Source organism: Chionomys nivalis, chromosome X (genome assembly GCF_950005125.1).
Source record: "Chionomys nivalis chromosome X, mChiNiv1.1, whole genome shotgun sequence".
NCBI classification, from domain to species: domain Eukaryota; kingdom Metazoa; phylum Chordata; class Mammalia; order Rodentia; family Cricetidae; genus Chionomys; species Chionomys nivalis.
This window is the reverse complement of record NC_080112.1, coordinates 117,684,862-117,706,049: the sequence shown is the minus strand read 5'-3', so window position 1 is coordinate 117,706,049 and position 21,188 is coordinate 117,684,862. Positions and strand designations below refer to the sequence as shown.

The following is a 21,188-nucleotide window of genomic DNA, read 5'->3' as shown; positions in this document are numbered from 1 at the left end:
CATGTCTGTATGTGGGCATGTGTGTGTCTATGTGGGCATGTGTGTGTCTATGTGGGCATGTGCGTGTCTATGTGGGCATGTGCATGTCTGTATGTGGGCATGTGCATGTCTATATGTGGGCATGTGCATGTCTATGTGGGCATGTGCATGTCTGTATGTGGGCATGTGCATGTCTATGTGGTCATGTACACGTGAGTGCAGGGGCCTACAGAGGCTGGAAGAAAGGGTTGGATCTCCTGGGGCTGGAGTTACAAGAGGTTGTGAGTTGCCCAGGTTTGTCCTGAACTCACCCTGTAGTCCAAGCAGGTCTTACAACTTGGGACCCTCTTGCTGCAACCTTCAGGGTAGCTGTGATTATAGGTTTGCCTCTCCAGGCCTTGCAAGGCTCCATCTCCAAATACTATCACATGGACAATACTGTTGAGGAATATTACTTTAAGGTGTGTGACTTTTGTTTCTGCTGAATTTGTTTAACTCTGTGAAGCTGTGATTCTTTGCCTGTCTAAAACACCTGCTGGTCCTAAGAAAGAGCTGAACAGCCAATAGCAAGGCAGGAGCAAGGATTGGCAGGGCTGGTAGGCAGAGGGAATTAGTAGAAGGAGAAACAAGGAAGAAGAGAAGAGAACAAGGAGAGGAGGGGATCGGGGCCAGCTACACAGACAGCCATGGAGAAAGAAATAAAGAAGGGTATACAAAACTAGAGAAAGATAAAAGCCCAGAGACAAAAGGTAGTCAGGATAATTTAAGTCAGAAAAGCTGGAAAGAAACAAGCCAAGCTAAGGCCAGGCATTCCTAAAAATAAGCCTCCAGGTGTGATTTATTTGGGACCTGAGTGTTGCCCCCCCCCAAAAGGCAAAAGAGTAAAACATCACACAACGTAATACTTTCCAGTTTCATGTCTACCTTAAACCTCCCCTGGCCCATTTGAAAGTGTCACGACACGAGTTATGCTTTGAAGACCAGAAGAATGCTTTCTGCTTTTGTTTTTGTTTTTAGGTTGTGAGATTCCATCAGGATCTTGTCTGGTGGAGTATACTAACAAGCCTTGGTTTCTTCGCAGGGTGGACAGTGCCTACCAGTCATGAAACTCTTTCTCCTCGCCCCCATTTCAGATTCCCACTGGTGACTAAACAAGACTGTCCCCTAGTTCACTCAAGTACGTTGGTCATTCCAACAGAAGTACATGGGAATAATAGAGACACCATTGTGGGGTGGAGGGAAAGGACACACCAGGGCCTATGGGCCTCCCCTATGATCCAATTTGTCAACCATGTGCTCTTACTGGTACAAATACAATTTGTGGGAATCAAATCCAATGCCTAACAAAACAGCCAACTAACTGAGCTTAGTCATGTAACTGGGCCTGTTCTTTAATCCCTGGCTATACTTTGAGCTATCCTAAGAATAGCATTACAGGGCCGGAGAGATGGCTCAGAGGCTAAGAGCACTGGCTGCTCTTCCAGAGGTCCTGGGTTCAATTCCCAGCAACCACATTGTGGCTCACAACCATCTGTAATGAAATCTGGTGCCCTCTTCTGGCCTGTAGGCATGCATGCAGACAGAACACTGTATACATAATAAATAAATCTTAAAAAAAAAAAAAGAATAGGGGCTGGAGAGATGGCTCAGTGGTTAAGAGCATTGCCTGCTCTTCCAAAGGTCCTGAGTTCAATTCCCGGCAACCACATGGTGGCTCACAACCACCTGTAAAGAGGTTTGGTGCCCTCTTCTGGCCTGCAGACATGCACACAGACAGAATATTGTATACATAATAAATAGTAATAATAATAAAATAAAAATTAAAAAAAGAATAGCATTACATTTTTGTTGTATTTCTTACACAGGGTCTCATGTAGTTCAGTCTATCTTTCAGCTCTCTGTGTGGTTGAGGATAACCTTAAACTTCTGATCCACTTGCTCCTGCCTCCCAAGTGCTGAGACTCTAGGTGTGTCATTACACCAGAGCAGCAACACTGCATCTAAACAATAAGCTGGACATGGTGACTCAGTTCTATAATGCCAGCAATTAGGAAGCTGAGACGAGAAGGTCACAAGTTTAAGGACAGTCTGGGCTACCTAGTGAGACCCGGTCTCAAAAGAATGGATTAACTTAAACACTGTGGCAATTCTGAGATTTAAAGCCTACAGCTTTGAGAGGAATCCCAGCAGGGGTTGAAAATAGCATCCAACGAACTCCCTCCCCTCTTCTCCAACTCCCCCGTCTCCTGCCTCCACAATCTGAAATAAAGTTCTCCAGAGTCACCCAAAAGCTGAGGGTGATGCTGGGCATGCGCACCCATGAATATCTCTTACTTGGGAATAAGAGGGCAGCTGCACAGTCTTCTCTAACTAGGCTAAAATAAATAAATAAAACAACTTCGGCCTCTTCTATTTCCCATGACAACAGGCTGTGCAGTGGGCAGGAACTGGGGATCTGGAACCATATCTAGAACGGAAAGGCCAGGACCCAGACCTCATAGCACCCAAACACGCCCTCCCCATCTCTGTTGATACCAGTGCATAAACCATGGTTTCTCTGGAGACTCTGACACAGTTGTAATGTTGGCAAGTGGGCAAAGCACTTTTGTGTTTATTATAGCAGTGACTCCTCCCTCCTGCTTCCCAATTTATCATCTGGGACCCAGAGGCTTCCCATACAGGCCCCTCTCGCAGACATGCCCAAGTCCAGGCATCCTGGCTGGAGGGTACCCTTTCTCTTCCCTTCCCATTCAAAAGAGCATGGTGACATGCAAGGGAGTGAATTCTGAGTGACGCACGTAGAGGGATGACCCTGAACCCATCAGACTTAGCTTACTTTTCTTTTCTTTTGGAGGCAGGTTATATGTAACTTAGGCCAGAATAAAACATGTCATCCTCCTGCCTCAGTGCTGGGATGACAGGCATGGGCTACCACAACTAGTTTTTAGTTTAGTTGTTCAAGGCGAAGCAGGGGCAAACTCTGGGCTATTACGCGTACTATAGGGCCCACAATCTCTTGGCTGCCACCGCAGCATGGTGGAGAAGGTAACTCTGAGGCTGAATCTGCTCTAGGCTCAGCAGGAGGCCAGAGTTGAGCTGAGAACAGAGAAAGGGAGACTGCCACTCCTAAGCCATCACGTAGTGACAGAGCTTGGTAGGACACCTTTGCGTTGCGGAAAACTTATTCCTCTTTGTTTGTAGCAAAGCAAACGATGAGGCTGAGCCTGGAAGCTATCTATAGGACTGAGGTCCCTGAGGTGACTAGATGCTTCCAGACATCAGTGCAAGTGACACCCAGAAAGCACTTCCTGTTTCGCTACAGGCTGGGCACCTTATCCGGTTTTCTTATCATAACAGACCCTCATTTCCATCCAAATGCCCTGATTCCTGGAGAGGACAGCAGTATTTTGGCTTTTTTTTTTTTTTTTTTTAATTTTTGTCCACACCCACACTAGGTCACAAAGAACACAACTCTACCTACCTCCCGGCACACAGACTTGAGCCAGACTTGTTGAGGCAGATGAAGGGCTTCTACTCAGAAACCTATCTAGGGTGGGCAGGACGTCAGGCGAGACGGTGACTTGCGGCCTGACTATGCTGATTTGTTGGCCAATTCACAGGAGGTGGCAGCTGATGTTCTAATGATAACTTAGAGGGCACCAACAGCAGGAAAAGTTTGCTAAAAATGGCTTTTATTACAAGGCTTTCCAGAGTTTGGCTTCCCCTGACATTATGTCATTAGGAAAAACCGATGCCTCTCAAAAGCGAAAAAGAAATCTGTTCCTGAAGCAGAGGCTTGCTGAAAGCCGCTAGCTGTCTCCTAGAAATCACAACAGTGACGCTTTCACGGCAACAGCAGCAACACACTGTACAGCAGGCCGGGAGTGTTTGACTCTCGGCCTTCTCTCTTACTCATTCCTCTAGTGGGGGAGGTGGGGGAGGAGAGAAAAGAGGACTCTATTTGTAAACTCATTCACACTTAATAAGGCAAATCATAACCCTGGGGCCTCAAAATAACATCACAGGGGCTGGAGAGATGGCTCAGTGCTTGCGAGCCCCGGCCGCTGCTGCAGAGGACCTGGATTTGATTCTGAGCACCCACAAGACATCTCCCAACCATCTATAACTTGAGTCCCAGGTGATCCAATGCCCTCTTCTGGCTTCCATGAAGACTGTACACACATGGTACTCTTACATACATGTAGACAAAACACTCACATACCTAAAATAAAAATAAATAAAATCTTTTTTTTTTTTAAATCACTGTGTTCCAGCCTAAGATCCTAGAAAAAAAATCACTGTGGTTGCCAGAAAATTGGAGGCTATTTCTCATTGTTCGGTTCATGACAATAGGGCTCAATTCTTGGCCAACAGCCCGTCCCTGTGCCTCTGAGGCCAAGCTGATTTTTTGGCCTTTATGGCTTTTGCTGTACCTGCTGTGCCGGCATTGTTGTGGTCAGAGACAAACATAGTTTTCCTTTCTTGCAGTTCAGTCTGGAAGGTTGCCTGGCCTAGATCTGAGGGGTACTAAGAAGGCAGTTTGGGGGCTGGGGGGATGGCACAGTGGATAGGGTACCTGCCTGGTAATCTCAAGAATTTGAGTTCAGCCCCTCAGCACTCACAGAGAAGGTGGCCGGGCACAGCAGCTACCTGTAATCCTAGGACTTAGAAGGCAGACATAGGGAAAAATGGGACCCCCGGGGCAAGCTGACCAGCTAGACTAGGAGGTATTGGTGAACTTCGGTTTCAGCAAGAGACCCTAGCACAGTAAATACAGTGGAGAGTGTTCGGGGGAGACACCCATCAACCTCTGGTCACCACAAACATGAGTAAACACCTGTACACACATATGAACAGGCACAGGAGCCAAAAACGAGGAGCAAGAGAGGCCTGAATTCTCACTCCGCATGCAACCTTGCATCAGCCTTGCCCTTCCCCTAGTTACTAATCTTTGTACTACTGAGATGTCACAGCAGCCATCACTAGAAACAGAAACTAGTTAGGTTCTGGGTCCTTTGTCCCCAATACCCGAGTCTCAGACACTCAAGAGTTAAGATCAGCACTAAGAGGGCCGATGAAGGTACTTCACCGCTACTTGCCAAAGGCTGCTCATAAGAACACACATCTGGAAGGTCGAACCCTGTGCCCCCACTCACATTCATGGTTCCGTTGATCTCAGCCACCGACTCATCATCCGTGGGGAACTGATAGATCTGGACTCCATTGCTCACAAGTTCACTGGTGATTTTGATTTTGAACTTTGTCAGCTCACTCTTAGAGATGGCATCTGACTTGGCAATGATGGGGATGATATTCACCTAAGAGAAGGAGGAACAAAGTGGGATCCTTAACTAGCAACCTACAACTCCAGAGCCTAGGGCTCCCACCAGTACCCAGAGGGGGTAGCTAGCTCAGCGAATAGTTTAGCACTGCACACCTTTAGCCAAATAGCAAATAACAATGACGAGTACTTACTATGTGTTGGCCACTAAGCTAAGTACCCTATGGATGGCATAGCAAAATTAATCCCAACAACTTTCCCAGAAGGCATTGCTGCTAGTGTTTTACCAAAGTGAAACTGAACTGCACAGAGGTTAAATAACTTGCCTAAGGCCACAGGGCAAATAAGTAGTAGAACTGAAATTCAAATCAAACTCAGCCATAGTCCCAAAGCTGGTAGCAACTATGAACTGTCTATCAATTCAGAATAAAGTTGGTGGGCTGTGTGATGTCTTGGAATCAAGGTCATTGCCCAAGTGTTTCAAAGAAGAAAGACGACAGGGAATTTGTGGTTGACTATGTGACAGGCAGCCATTTTTTGGTAACGATAAGTTGTCCCAACCTGTCCAACCGAGGCTTTCCCCAGCCAGATATACCATGGATCCACGTGGGAGGTCAGAGAAAGGAAGCAGGGGCAGAATTTGATAAGGATGAACATGTGGCTCTCCTGCAGTAGCCAGGTAGGCACAAAAGACCCAGTATTACAAATCTGACATGAGACCTGTGCAGAAACGTTAGATTGGGCTGGGCATGCGCTCAGTTGGCGGGATGCTGGCTTAGCATGCGCCCTCAGCTCCATCTTCAGCTCCACCTGTAATCCCAGCACTGGAGAGGTGGAGGTGGAAGGACCAGTCCAAGGCCATCTTTCGCTACATGGTGTGTTTGAGGGTAGCTTAAACTACACTATATCCTGCTTTACCATCCCCTACCCCTTAAGTTACAATGCTTGTGTTGTAGGATTTATTTCTGAGCAAAGAAAGTAGGTATGGAGGCCTAATTTCAGATTCAAGAGAAAGACCTAGTGCCACCCCAAAAGTTCAACTCACCTGAACCCTGACCCTTGAAATCCTTCCAGAAAGAGGGAAAGCTTTTATTGCCAACGGTAAAGAAATCTGCCATGCGCGTGGCTTTGGGAGACAGAGCACACTAAGCTCAGGTTCCTGAAGAAAATGGAGTTGTTCCTGCTTGCAGACCCCACTGGGGCAGCATGAATGTTGCTCAGGCCCTAGACTCTGAAAGGAGCGTGTGGGGGCTCTAGAACTGAAGAAGTCCTGTGTCTTTTGTGCTTTTGAAGACCCCTGAAGACACATCTCACAAAGCTTGGGATGCGAGTCAAAGACCGGACCTTGTCGTTATCTCTTGAAGTCTTTGGGGTCAAGAGATCCAGATCTTTGCCAAGATGGAACAGCAGGCAAATCCAAGCCTCCTTGTTATTTATTTATTTTTTTGCCTAGTCCTCATTAGTCCACAATAAACATAAACCAAAAACTGCTTACTTAATGCAGCCTACCCAGCAAACAGCCTGCCACATGGCTCACTGCCGCCCTATACGGGGCCGTGCTGTGCATGGAGACATTTCAGAAACAGCCTATTATTCACAAGTAGTGAGCTCATTGCTGCAAAAATGGAAAAAACTGCTCTTATTCTGATTATAGCTGACATTCAGTTCTTATAGTGGCTATGCTACCAAATGACTACATGTAAATTAGAATTTTGTATACTAAAATAACTTGCAGTTGGAGCTAAAGGCAAATCTCAGCTCCATCACAAGTTGTCTGACCTTGAGCAAGGTACTTGCCTCTCTGTGCCTCAGTGACCTCATATGTAGCTAACAGTACTATGTAAAATGTAAGTAACAGTACTTAAATATACTACTAGATTATTAGAAGGGCAAAATAAGGCCCAGTCCCTGTTGCTGAAGACAACACTTAGATACGTCATCAAATATGTAGAAGTTGAGCTGGTGCCTAACTAGAGCCTTCACCGCTATTACTGGTGTTCATGCTATTGGAATGCACTTTGCACACTACCAAAGGAGAAAGGCAACCACCACCCAGCCAGCTACAAACCCTGCATACTACAATGTCACCTGCCTATGTGATATGCTGGTGCAACCGTGACACAACTGTTGTGGAGGTAACCAACCACTGCCTAATTGGATTTAAGGCCCACTCCATGAAACAGAATTCATGCCTGACACTGCTAGACCTGAGACTGGATTGGTCATGGGCCTAGGGGAAAACTAAATACTACATACTAAATACTAAGTACTAAATACCACTAAGTACAGTTGTGCTAAAAGAGCATGGCAATAAAATAACTCCTGACAACATTCTGCTATACCCAGAGATCAGTGCCTTGCTCAGCCATCATCAGAGAAGCTTCTTCTTGCAATAGCCAGGAACTAACACAGAGACCCACAACAGGACAATGTGTAGAAAGTGGTACTTTGGCACTCAGTCCTAAATAGGATCCTCCCCCTCAGAGCTCAGGGATCTATGTGGAAGAGGGGGTAGAAAAACTGAAGAGCCAGAGGTGACGGGTGACACCAAGGAAACAGTGTCTTCCAGACAATGGGACTGCTAAATATGTTAACTCACAGAGACGGAAGCAGCACAGGTTCAAGCCAGACAGGATCCCATTGCTGAGAGAGGGGAAGTAAACACAGGCTCCATCTCTAACCAAGAAGTAGATGATACCCACTTGCAAAGGAAAAATTACTTTTTCCCCAATGGAGTCTCACTAGGTACACTAACTTTAAGATACACCCATGGCCAGCAGTGAACTCAATGGTGGTCTTGTAGACTTTTTGTCTCATACTGCTTCATGTGGGCTTTTCTCTTTTTCTTTTCTTTTCTTTCTTTCATTCTTTTTCTTTTCTTTTGCCTTACTGGTCTTGTACTTATATATTTGGTTTCTGTTTTCATGAAGTTTCTTTTTGTGTGTTTTTTGGGGGTTGTTGTTTTTGATTTTTAATGAGAAAGGGATAAAAGATATGGAGGTGTGTGGGTGGAAAGGTGGGGAGGATCTGGGAGGGGTTGTGGGAGGGGAAAAGCATGATCAGAATACATTGTATGAAAAAGTTTTGATTAAAAATAAATAAAATTTAAAAATTTAAACAAAATACAATAAAAGCACCTTTGTTTAAAACAAAAACAAATAAACAACAATAACAAAAACGGGGTTCAGTGGCTAAGCTCTCGCTGCACAAGTATGAGGACAAGAGCTTGGATCCCCTGAACCTGCAAGCATTCAGTTTGCCCATAATTCAGCATCAGAAGGTAGATCAAACAAGGTAGTTAGCAAGACTAGCTATATATCTGAATTCTGGTTTGGCTGAGAGATTCTGCCTCAGTGAATAAGGTAGAAGATCAATGATGGAGGATGATTCCGACATCAACCTTCCGTCTCCACATAGCATCCATATGCACATGCACATACACACATGTGTACATACATGCAAACATGCATGCACACATATACAAATGGAAAAGAAGAAGAGATGAAATAACATATATGTACATAGTGCCTGGGACATGCCAAATGTTAGGGAAGGAAATTTGTAGTAATTAGGCTTTTGAAAGAATCTAATGTTCAATTTGTTTTATTTTTATGGTGCTGGGAATCAAAGCTAGGGCCTTGGCTGGAGAGATAGCAGTTTATAGCAGCCGATGTCTTGCAGAAGACCTAGGTTTGGTTTCCAGCACCCACTTGGTGGCTCGCAGCCATCCTTAACTCCAGTCCTAGGGAATCCAACATCCTCTTCTGAGCTCCTTCAGCACCAGGCACACAAGTGGTGTACAGATATGCATACATGCAGTAAAATACTTGAAAATATCAAATAAAATAAATCTAAAAAAAATTTAAAGTAAAGAATAATACTGTATTCCATTGCCAAAACCAGCACCCTTAAACTTGAACAGCTATCTTGCTTGTGTTCGTTCTTATTGTCAAGACACTCAGGACAAAGCCATTCCTAATACTAGGAACCCAGATGGCAAAGCATATAGCCCAAATGCACGATCTGTAACACCATCCTTATGGGGGAAGGGAATAGAGGGTGGGATTAGGATGCCACAAAACGTCTGCTGGAATCCAGCATCCCTTGTATATCAGATCAGTAAGAGTCCAGCTTGCTCAGCCCCAGCTCCTGCCTCATACCTTGCTATCCAGCTTCTTCATGGTTACTAGGTCCAGAGACTTAAGCGAATGTCCTGTGGGGGCAATGAAGTACAAGCAGACATGGATTCGGGAGTCATGGTAGGTGTGCAGTACTCTCCGGATCTTCAGCTCCTCCTGCAGGTAGGCCTCAAACTGAGCATCTATGAATTCCACTATAGGCTTATAGCTAGAGAGGAGAGGAGAGAAATGGTGTCAAGTGCTTGATTTTTTTGACATAGTCAATCCCAGTTAGAAACACAATGTGTCTTCTGTAATTGGACCTCCCCCATCTAGTTGGGCTTCTCCGTGTCTTCTTGGTGGGGTCTTATACTGACAGCTTTTGGCTGTCTTTTTGGGCCACATGTGAACCCAATTTATTTTTTCACTGTGGAATGCCCATTAATCTCCACATCCCCATCCTTCCTCTGCATATCTCACAGCTCAGTTTAATGCCTATCTCCTTCCAAGGGCCTTCTCTTCTTATGCCCAAAATCCCTTCTGTGACCAAGCAGTGAAAAAAAAAAAAACCTCTACATGGTATTGGAATGTTTGCTGCTGCTTTGCAGGAATCAATGTTCTCTTAGATTTGTGGTATCTTCCGGAAGGACAGGACCTGGGAAGAAAATGCCTCTATCTTCCCAGCAGCCTCAAGGCAATCTCTGGTGGGGTCTGTAGTTGGACCCTTGATCTAAGCCCATTAGATGCTTCCTGCAGCTCCCCACACCCTGCCTTGGCTTTGGAGCTCTGGACACAAGACCTCTCTGTGACCCACCCTAGGGGATTCTGTCACAGTGCTGCGGGACCTTTGCTCATTCTTGCAGCAATGTGGGAAGCATCCCAATTAACAACCTCGATAGTCACATATGTTTCCACTTCTGATCTAAGCATCCAGACAAAATTTGTTAAAGGTACGTCTCCCATCATCTACATAGGAACCCCAGCTCACTGAAAATCCATGCAAAGCTCCCATTGGCAGTCTTCTCGACTCAACAAGACATTTATTTATTTATTTATTTATTTATTTATTTATTTATTTATTCATTCATTTATTCATTTATTTATTGGTTTGTTTTTGAGACAGGGTCTCATTATAACCTTGTCTGATCTGGAACTTGTTATGTATCCCAGGCCTTGAACTCACAGAGATCTGTCTGCCTCTGCTCCCCAGTGCCGGGATTAAAGGTGTGTTCCACCGTGCACAACTGTCTGCCTCTGCTCCCCAGTGCCGGGATTAAAGGTGTGCTCCACCGTGCACAGCTCTATTTGTCTCTTTTCTGAGACAATATCTTGCTATATAGCAGTGGTGCTCTGAAAGAAAATGGCCCCCAAAAGGAGTGGCACTATTAGGAAGTGTGGCCTTGTTGGAGTAGGTGTGGTCTTGTTGGATGAAGTGCGTCACTGTGGGGGTGGGATTTGAGGTCTCATTATGCTCAGGCCACACACAGTGAGTTAGACCATTCCCTGTTGCCTGTGAGTCAAGATGTAGGACTCTCAGCTCCTTCTCCAGCACCACATCTGCCTGCATGCCACCATGTCCCACCATGATGATAAAGGCCTGAACATCTGAGACTGTAAGCCAGCCCATTAAATGTTTTCCTTCATAAGAACTGTCTTTGTCATGGTTTCTCTTCACAGCAATAAAACCCTAACTAAGACAATAGCCTCATGTTATTCAGGCTGGCCTCAAATCCATGAACCTTCCACCTCTGCTTCCTGAGTACTAGAATTAAATTATGTGTACCACCACACCTGATTCAGCACGGCCTCCTAAACAATAGTGAGTTGAGGTCTATAGGCAGTTAGCAGTTGCTAAAGGAGGGAGAGATATTTTCTTCAGTAGTGTAGCCACTGGTGAGTTGCCAGTAACTTCTGTAACTAATCCCTTATTCATGTTCCTATAAGTAACCCTAATTAAACTTAGTGGTTTGCTCATAAACACAAGGGCATAAAAAAAGGAGTTGGTGAGATGGCTCAGTGGTTAAGGGTACCTGCCATCAAGCCTGAGAACCTGAGTTTGATTCCCAGAGCCCACATGATAGAAGGAGAAAACTAGCTTTTGAAGTTGCCCTCTGACCTTTATACATGCACTGTGGTATGCATATACACACATGCTACACATAAATAAATGAAAGTGTATTTATTAAATACCTCTATTTACAAAGATAAAAGCGAAAAAAAAGAAAAAAAAAGAAAAAAACAAAGATAAAAGCGGAAGAGGGGCTACTTGGGAAGGGGAAGGAGATCAGTGGGAGGGGACAAAAGAGGGCAATGTGAGCGAATGTACTAAAGAAAACACTATGTTCACGCACAAAAGTCTCATAACGAAACACATTAGCACATATCATTAATATATGCTAAGTTTTTTTTTTTTTTTGAGACGGTTTCTCCGAAGCTTTTTGATTCCTGTCCTGGAACTAGCTCTTATAGACCAGGCTGGCCTCGAACTCACAGAGATCCGCCTGCCTCTGCCTCCCAAGTGCTGGGATTAAAGGCGTGCGCCACCACCGCCCGGCTATATGCTAAGTTTTTAAGACTTCAGAAAAGATAATCAGCCCAGTCCTCCTCCCTGTCCTGGGCCTTTCTGGAAATTTCTTTCTTCTTAGCCTTATCTGCACTGGAGCCGCCCCAATTGCCACAACATTCTTTCTTTCTTTTTTTAAAAATTTATTTATTATGTATATAGTGTTCTGGGCACCAGATCTCATTGTAGATGGGTGTGTGTCATCATGTGGTTGCTGGGAATTGAACTCAGGACCTCTGGAACATCAGTCAGTTCTCTTAACCTCTGAGATATCCCTCCAGCCCCTTTCTTTCTTTTTCTTAAATACACTTATTTATTGTGTAGGTGTGTAGGTGTGTGGCATAAGTGTCGAAGTCAGAGGACAGTTTGCGTGAGTCAGTTCCCTCCTTTCACCCCGAGAGATCCAGGGGTGGAGGAACATCAGCTTGGAGGCAAGCATCTTTACCCAGTGAGCCAGCCCACTTGCTCAGCCTCACCCTTGACCACATCTCCGTCTTTCTGCTCTAAACTAGGTCAGCTCAGTTTCAGCCCTACCTCTCTCCTCCTCTCCTCAGCTTGCAGGCTGCCTCTCCACTGGAGATGCTGCCTCCCTTCAGGGAAGAAGAGGTTCATTACCTCAGCCCAGGGCAGGGAGTTTTCAGATCCCACTGCCACAAGAGAACATGATCAAAGGAAGGTATGAGACCAGCCAACACCTCCCACCTGCAACAGCTCCTAACCCGAGCCTTTGTGAAAGAGCCCCCCTAGAAAAGGGGAGAAAAACAGCATTTAAAAAAAGAATCACAGAATCCTGCATCCGGAGAACTGCCTTCAGGAAGAGACCCAGGTGCAGGGTATCTCTGGCACCCCAAAGGAAAAAAAATCTAAAAATATTGTTCTTTCTCTCTTCCTTTGATCCCCCCTCCCCGCCAGTCAAGACTGTTTTTGAAGCACAAATGATTTCTTGACAGCCAAGAGTCATAGAAGGTTCCCGAAGAATTCATCGTGAGAATAGAGGGCGCATCCCTCAGATGTAGCTAATTGGTAGATGGGTAGCTGCTTTGAATTATATGATCAGAGCATGGCTTTGCTTTCCTCTATTATATAACTTCTTTTTATTTCAGTTTTTGCTTCACACAAAGGGGTGGGGGAGACAGAAGAGTCGATTTTTCTCAGCTTCCTTCCCCTTGAATCTCCGAAGCGCTGTGTTCATCTTATTGCCACTGTCCCTGGCTCCCAGAGGCTGTGAAGAGGTGCGTAGATCAGACCAGTTAGACCAGCCAATCAGCCACCAGGATCTGGGCTCTGAAAGAAGGGTGACTCAGCCTTGTGCCAGCCAGCTTTGTTTCGCCAGTGTCTGGTCTACTGTCTGGCATACAGTGAGGACTCCACCTACGGCTCTGAGTTCTCTCACCTTTGCCCCCATGGCTCATCTTCTCACAGTGGCTATCTCTTCTCCACGTGTGGCTATCCTTACTGAACGCCACTCTGGGGCAAAGAAAACCCTTACTTCTGTATGCAACTGCACGACTGTTTCTTTTTTAGTTCAAGGCACTGCTTTCCTCATGCCCCTCCCAAGAGGATGTTTCTCTATGACCCACACCCTAGTTCCATGGAGGGCTAGAGAAGACAGCTTTCTTCCAGCACTTTCCTCCCTCATCACTACAATTAACCTTTTCCCTTTTAAGACAACAAGTTCAAGACTTTTGCAGACCATGCATGGACTTATTCTTTTGTAACGCGCATCAGTGTTTTGTCTGCCTATATGTCTATGTGCCACGTGCATGTCTTGATTCCAGGGAGACCAGAGAGGGTGATGGATTCCCTGGGACTGAAGCTACAGATAGTTGTAAGGGCCCATGTGGATGCTGGGAATTGAATTTGGGCCCTCTGCAAGAGCAAACAATGCTCCGAACTGCTGAACCATGTCTCCAGTCCTACCCATACAATTCTAAACATGGAGTTCACAGACCTCCAAAGAGCCTCTAGATAGAATTTAGAGAATTTCCAAACTTGGACAGAAACAAAATACATCTCAAACTGAACTTTGGCAGTTTCTTCAGTTATAAACCAAGGTAAAAACCTATAGCACCGCTTGCAGCACCTGTGATTTTTCTGTCCAGTAGAAATCAGCCATATTTTCCTTTCCTAGTCCAGTGGGTGCACATCTGTCAAAATAGCATCTACATCCATCAGAGCCTCTATATTCTGGTAATTATGAATAGATACTATTATTTAAGGGCTTAACAGATAAGGGTATGGGTTACTAAATCATAGCTTATAATATTTTGGCAACTGTACTTTAATACAACTGGTACATTTTAGGCATTCAAAGGTTATTTTGAGAACGAGGCCAGAGACCACAGCCCAGTACTATAGGTCCAAATACGTCTTCATTTCTGGTACTGAGATGTATTATGGAGATAGAATATTGACTAGAAAGTACTGGAAGTTCAGGGACTTTTGATACCATTACAAGGGACGCTTCTCTGAGGGTTTGATATCTGAGTTGTAAGGATGAGTCCACCAGTAAGCCCCAGTAAGATCCAGGAGAAGGGTAGGCCAAGCAACAGGAACGCAATAAGGATGCTGAGGCAGAGACCAGCCTGACAAGTTTAAGCAGCAGGAAGAAATGCAGGGAGCTAAAATTTAGTGAATGAATTAGAAGCCATCAACCCCAGCTGTGCAGCAGAAACAGCTTACATGTCCATCAGCTGATGGCTGGATCAAGAAAATATGGACTATCCATACAATAAAAAGATCTTTAGCTATAAAGAAATTCTCATAGAACCTGCCGAACACATGCTAGGCCCTGGGTTCAATCCCCAACGTTAAAAAGGGGGGGGGAAGGGGTGGGAGACAGGCACTCATGCATGGACAAATTGCATAGAATTGCATTCGTGTGAGGCACCCGGAATAATGAAGTTCACAGAGACAGAAAAGATAGTGGTTACCGGAAGCTGAGGTGGGAAAGGAATGCAGAGCTGTTCAGTGAAGTTTCCTTTGTGGGTAAAGGTTGAACATCAGACAGCAGTGGTGCTTGTGAGTGTATTAAATGCCATGGAACCATTCATCTTAATTTGTCTCACTGAGTTTTGTCAGAACCTCAGTGGTTTGGGTATACATTAAACTCTGAGATGTGCTGGCAGCTTTCATCTATCTGTTCGTCTCCCTCATTCTCCCTCGGAGACACCACCACCCACCAGCCATCTCCACAACCATGCACCTTGAGGGGAGATAAAGGGGGCAAGCACATAGCTCTCCCAGACAACCCCTCCAGCCAGCTCCTCCTCGTTGCCAATGTATAGCCTCTCTTCCCTGGAGACCTAGCCCGTCTTCCTTTGGCCCACCCTTTCTCCCCACCCTAGGTGACTACAATGTGCCTGCTAACAATGCTAACAATGCTAACAATGTTCGGCCCCCATACGCTGTGTGTGACTGCCCTCATTTCATCCCTTCAGCTCCCTCTGCTCCCTGCCCAAGAAATCCTCTGTGTAACACCCAACTCTCTGGCCACAACCTGGTGTCCATCTAGCCGTCCCATGCTTTGATCCTCCTTTACATGAATGATCTCCTCAGAGTGCTAATGCTCAGGAATTTGGGCCCTTTCCTTATTTCACAAGATATCAACGTCTCTCCATCTTCCCTTCTTCGCCAAAGCTGAATCACATGGCTAGTCAGTTGAACGATGTTTTTGTTTTTGAGACAGGCTCTTGCTATGTTGGCCAAGCTGGTCTTGAACTCTTGGACTTAAGCAATTCTCCTGCCCCAGCCTTTCTAGCAGCTGGGTCTACAGATGTGCGAGACTGTATCCATTAGGAAGCATTCTTATTAAAGGCTGCATCTCTGTTCAGCCCCACCCTGCTGGCCCTAGTAGAATTACCCAACTGAAGAAATGGCAGAGGCTGACGACTCCATCACTGTCAAAGTTGGCTGAAAGAAAATACAAAACTATGGGTCTTGATGTTTTTATAAATTCATGGTCTGCCAAGTTCTGCATGGCCTGGGTCCCAGAACTCTGGCTAGGGGTAACGAGGGAATGAAGAAAAGACAGGTACACAGACACACGTACAGTGAAGCTGGGATCGGGTTGGGCTCTGCTCCCTGTAGCCCCGCCACCTGGCTCCTCAGCATGTTTATTAGGTACAGCACAGGCGAGGTTGGCTGGTCTCTGTAGGTAAACAGTCTCGGGCTGTAAACATCTGGGAGCAGCAGGCTGCGGCTGCAAGTCTTTGCACACATTGATCAGTCATAGACACAGAGTCACAAAAAGGGTTTTGCCACGTCTTGTGAGCCTAAATCACAGGGATAACAGTTTTTCCAATTGTCCCATGGATTCAAGGTCTTGGGATATTCTTGACATGGCCATGCCCGTGTCAAAATACTCATTCACTCAGGACTTTGCTCACTTAGGGTCTCTTCTGCTCCCTACAATGACCTCTAACCTCATCAGAACCTTCAGGGTAACATAATAGCCCTTTTACTTGGTCTTGATTGGCTCCTTTTCCACAGTTCTCATTGACCATTCCAGACCTTCATTTGATTTCTCAAGCTCCAAATATGGTTTCTGACTTCTTCACTCCCATGATAATCTGACAGCTTATTTTACCAACCAACTTGGGGCCACAAAGCTCATACAACCCCATCAACCATTCTTTAAAGATGGATCCCATTTCCTTCTAATCTGAGGATGAAGTATTTCTCATCTATTCAAGGCTTGTTATCCCGTGCACATGGTTTCAACCCTTTCAAACTCTTTGGAATCCTTGCTCCATCTCCTCTCTTCCTACTGACTCTTTTCCCTCAACTTATGAACATACTTAAGTCTTCCCTCATTTCAAAAGGGAACTTGTTTTTTAACCCAGTTCAATGCTCCTCAACTCTGAACCTCCCCAGCCATGCTCCTGTGCCTTCTCTCCCCTAAGCGGCCAAGTTTGAAATCTCTGCCTAGCATGGGTACTCAAGAAATATTTATGGAAAGGCTGTGTTTTCTTTTCTTTTCAGGTTTTTTTTTTTTTAAAATAAAGGATCTCGTGAAGCCTGCAGCCCAAGCTGTCCTCAAACCTACTATGTAGCAAAGAATGACCTAGAATTTTATAATAGATGGTTATTAAGACTGAGAGCCACAACTAGACAACATAAACAGAGAGAGGCCCCGAGGCACTTAGCTCTAAGTGGGATGTCTTGAGCAAATCCTTTCCCTCTAGGCTCAGTGGTCTATGTAGAAGAGAGGGAAAGACTGGAAAGGCTAAAGGTGGTGAACGCCTCCAAGGCAGCAGTGTATTTTAGACACAATAGGCCCGATACACACAGGAACCCACAGAGACGGTGACGGCACACTCGAAACCAGCAGAAATTCAAGCCAGACAAAATTCCAGCCCAAAGAAGGGGGCATGCTTTCTGTCTGCTTTTTTGTTATGATTTGGTGTTTTTTCCTTTTGATTTGAGGTTTTTTTGTTGTTGTTATTTATTTTGTGTTCTTGTTTTTTTTTTCTCTCCTGAGAGAAAGAACATGAAGTTGGGTAAGTAGTGAGGTAGGTAGGATGTGGGAAGACTTGAGGGAGAGGAAAGAAAATGACAAGAATGAATTGTATGAAAAATGAGAAATATTTAGATTTAAATATCTCTGGGTGTTTAACCTGCACGCGCGTCTATGCACCATGTGAATACAGTGCCATCAGAAGCTTGAAGGGAGCATCAGACCCCCTAGTATTGGAGTTCTAGGTGGTTATGGATGCTATGTAGGTGCTAGGAATTGAATCTAGGTCCTCTGGGAGAGTAGTCAGTGCTCTTAACTGCTGGGGCATCTCTCCAATCCCCAGATTCATTTTTTTTAACCACATGTCTATGTGGGGGTGAGGCATGCACATAAAGTGGATGTCTGGGGAAGCTAGAGGCATCAAATCTCCTGGAGCTGTGGTTATAGGCAGCTATGAGCTACCCGACATTTGTGCTGGGAATTTAGCTCCGTTGTCTGGAAAAGTCATATGTACTCTTAACTGCTGACCCAGCTCTCTAGCCCCATGACCTTAAACTTTTGATCCACTTACCTCTGTCCGGCAAGTGCTGTCATACCCAGATTCAAAAAGAAGTTTCCTGAAAAGAATAATCTGCTTCTTTAAAATTCTAATTCACGCCGGGCGGTGGTGGCGCACGCCTTTAATCCCAGCACTCGGGAGGCAGAGGCAGGCGGATCTCTGTGAGTTCGAGACCAGCCTGGTCTACAAGAGCTAGTTCCAGGACAGGCTCCAAAACCACAGAGAAACCTTGTCTCGAAAAACCAAAAAAAAAAAAAAAAAATTCTAATTCACTCTTCAACTCACTGTCAGTCTCCTAGTCGATACATATAATGAATGCTTTTGGTATCAAATGATGAAAACTTATGGACACTGTCTTAGTTAGGGTTACTATTGCTGTGAAGAGACACCAGGACCTTGGCAGCTCTGATAAGGAAAACATTTAATTGAAGAGGCTTGCTTATGGTCTTAGAGGTTCAATCCATTATCAGGAAAGGGAGCATGGTGGCAGGCAGGCAGACATGGTACTGGAACTGAAAGTGCTACATCCACTCCCTTTGGGGGCCATTTTCTTTCAAACCACCACAGATACACTATTTTCTCTACCAATGTATATCTTATGCATTCATTCATTGCAGGCTGAGTATCAACTACCTTCAGGGTGGCTAACTCATGCTCGCTTGCAATGGCTTCAGGACTTAGCCTATCCTTTCCTGACCACCCGTTTACCCATCTCTCAAAACAAGGTTTGGCCAATGCTGTTCCTCCCTGTTTCTACACCCGGAATCCATTATATCTATATCAGGGTACTTAGCCCCACTCTGCAGAATCTGCATACATTTCCATCCCCTCCACTAAGCTGAAAGCTCAGTAAAGACTGTGCTTTAGCGCCACTCTGTAGTAGGAGCAGTGGGCCACTTCCCGCCATCCGGCTAGCTTTACCCAAAATAATTACACGGAAACTGTATTCTTTTAAATACTGCCTGGCCCATTAGTTCTAGCCTCTTGTTGGCTAATTCTCACATCTTGATTAACCCATTTCTAATAATCTGTGTAGCACCACGAGGTGGTAGCTTACCAGGAAAGACCTTAACCTGTGTCTGTCTCGGAGAGGAGAATCATGGCGACTGCCTGACTCGGCTTCTTTCTCCCAGCATTCTGTTCTGTTTACTCCACCTACCTAATTTTCTGTCCTATTAAAGGACAAGGCAGTTTCATTATTAACCAATGAAATCAACACAAAACAGAAGACTCTCCCACATCAGTAATGGACTGGTAGGATGGGTCAGAGGGTAGAGGCAGTTGCTGCTGAGTCTGACCACCTGACTTTGATGCTCTGGACCCCCATGGTAGGAGGGAACCAACTCCCACAGGCTGTCCTCTACCATTCAGGCATATACCCTGGTACCCGTTCACTAGCACAGCCGCTGTCGTGTAGCCATTTCCTTAGAAACCGAAACATCCCATATTGTGGAGAAGCCCCTTCATCCAGAACGTAAACAACTCAAAGTAGCTTCAGGAAGTCCCTGAAACTGAGCGGATTCACTAGGCTTCTCCCTTCAAAGGGTAAGCAACAAAGACTGCTGAGAGGCGATCTCAGTCTAGCTAACCTACAAAGAGGACTCTTAAACAAGCCAAGCTGCAAAGAAGACTTTCAGACCACACCAGCTGCCTGGAAGAAGCAGAAACCAGACAAGCTTGGGAAAGAACACTCTTTAACCTGTTGAGTTGCCTGAACACTGTGCAGTATGCTTTAGGTTTCCCAGCTTTTGTGAGCTGTCTGTCACTCATGCTAGGATGGGCTTTGGTGATGCAGCTGTCTTTGGGTCATTTCTGCTCCTGTAAGTAACCCCTCATCCACACACCTGTAAGTAAAACCAATAAAACTTACTGGTTCACCAAGTTGGACTTTGGTGGTGTCCATACCTTGGTCTATCATGGGCTCCCTAGCTGGGGTGAGTAGATATGTGTACTGTGTCTCCCCAGAAAAAGTCCTGTCACACAACATTACCCTCATATGCACCATCAATCAATCAATCAATGTAATGTTTCTTGTACTGGCCTGCCTGTACACCACAGGATGGTTTGCGAGTCAGGCAAGGGGCTGGAGATTGAAAAGCGCGCGCACACACACACACACACACACACGGGGGGGGGGGGGAGACACGGGTCATCTTTGAATCAAAAATGTTCATTTCATTGTGTTCCAGGGCAGCTTATATAGGGCTCTCCATGACTAATGACCACACCCTAGCTCTTGGGATTTTTCAGCTGTAAGCCCACCAGAAAAACCACTCCCCTGCCACCAGGAACTCATGAGGGTCTTGTGCTCAGAGCAGCTGCAAGCTCAGGAAAACAAGTTGTTTACTCTGTCAGGCAAGGGGTCACAGAAAATTCAGGGTCTGAGGGTCTGCCGTCCCCAACAGTGTCACAAGCCTCTCACATTGTTTCTGGCACACTATAGACATGTAGCAGTTCCTGTTTAAGCCTTCATCATCTCTCTATCCTATAACTTTCTGTTCCTGTTTAAGCCTTCATCATCTTTCTATCCTCAGTTACTGCCCCGTCCTTCTTATCTCCTTTCACACACTGTCTTATCTCTTTTCACCAGCTTTTTAAACCCACGGTTTACCCCTACTTTATCTATTTCCTCTTTCAAAACAGCGTCCTTTCAATTTCCTTTCAATTACACAAACAATCCATGTATGCATTCTTCCTGCTTCACTGGTAATCACTGTTTTCTGTCTGCTGAATATCTTTTCAGAGCTTTTCTATATATTTATATACAGATAGAAGATTATCTGCTGTGTGTGTGGTGGGGGGGGGAATTTCCACACATGACACCATGATACAACTTCTCATTTTGCAACAGCATGACCTGATGCTGTATCCATGTGAATATAAACTGCAAATACAATCCCATGGTATGGTCAAATCACAGTTAATGTAGCTGCTCTATTGATGGACATATAGATAGGTTAAAGGTTTTAAATATAATAGGCAATGCTGCGGTGAACACTATTGCTTCCTATAAGCATGCGCTTGTGTTTTCTGGGCAACACAAAGGAAAGTGGAATGGCTGGGTCATGAATTATTCACATTCAGAAATTTAATGGATGCTGCCAAATTTGCCCTCCAAAAAAAAAAATCTGAATCAATTTACACACCCACGTGAATGAAATTCCCTGGTGGTACTGGCTATTATATCATCTTTATTTTTGCAAATCTGAGAGTGAAAAAGTCATTGTTTT

General features: G+C 45.2%; 1 protein-coding gene across 7 annotated transcripts in view; it reads right to left on the bottom strand.

The window, feature by feature from the left end:
• The window catches only part of Septin6 (septin 6), a 75,674-nt gene that overhangs the window by 23,369 nt on the left and 31,117 nt on the right, over window positions 1-21,188 (bottom strand). For all 7 annotated transcript variants that reach the window (XM_057759151.1, XM_057759149.1, XM_057759152.1 and 4 more), the window contains exons 5-6: window positions 9,421-9,607; window positions 5,136-5,297 (exon numbers count right to left, since the gene is read on the bottom strand). In XM_057759151.1, coding sequence (XP_057615134.1) covers window positions 5,136-5,297; window positions 9,421-9,607 — 349 coding nt within the window. The remainder of the gene's footprint in view (window positions 1-5,135; window positions 5,298-9,420; window positions 9,608-21,188) is intronic.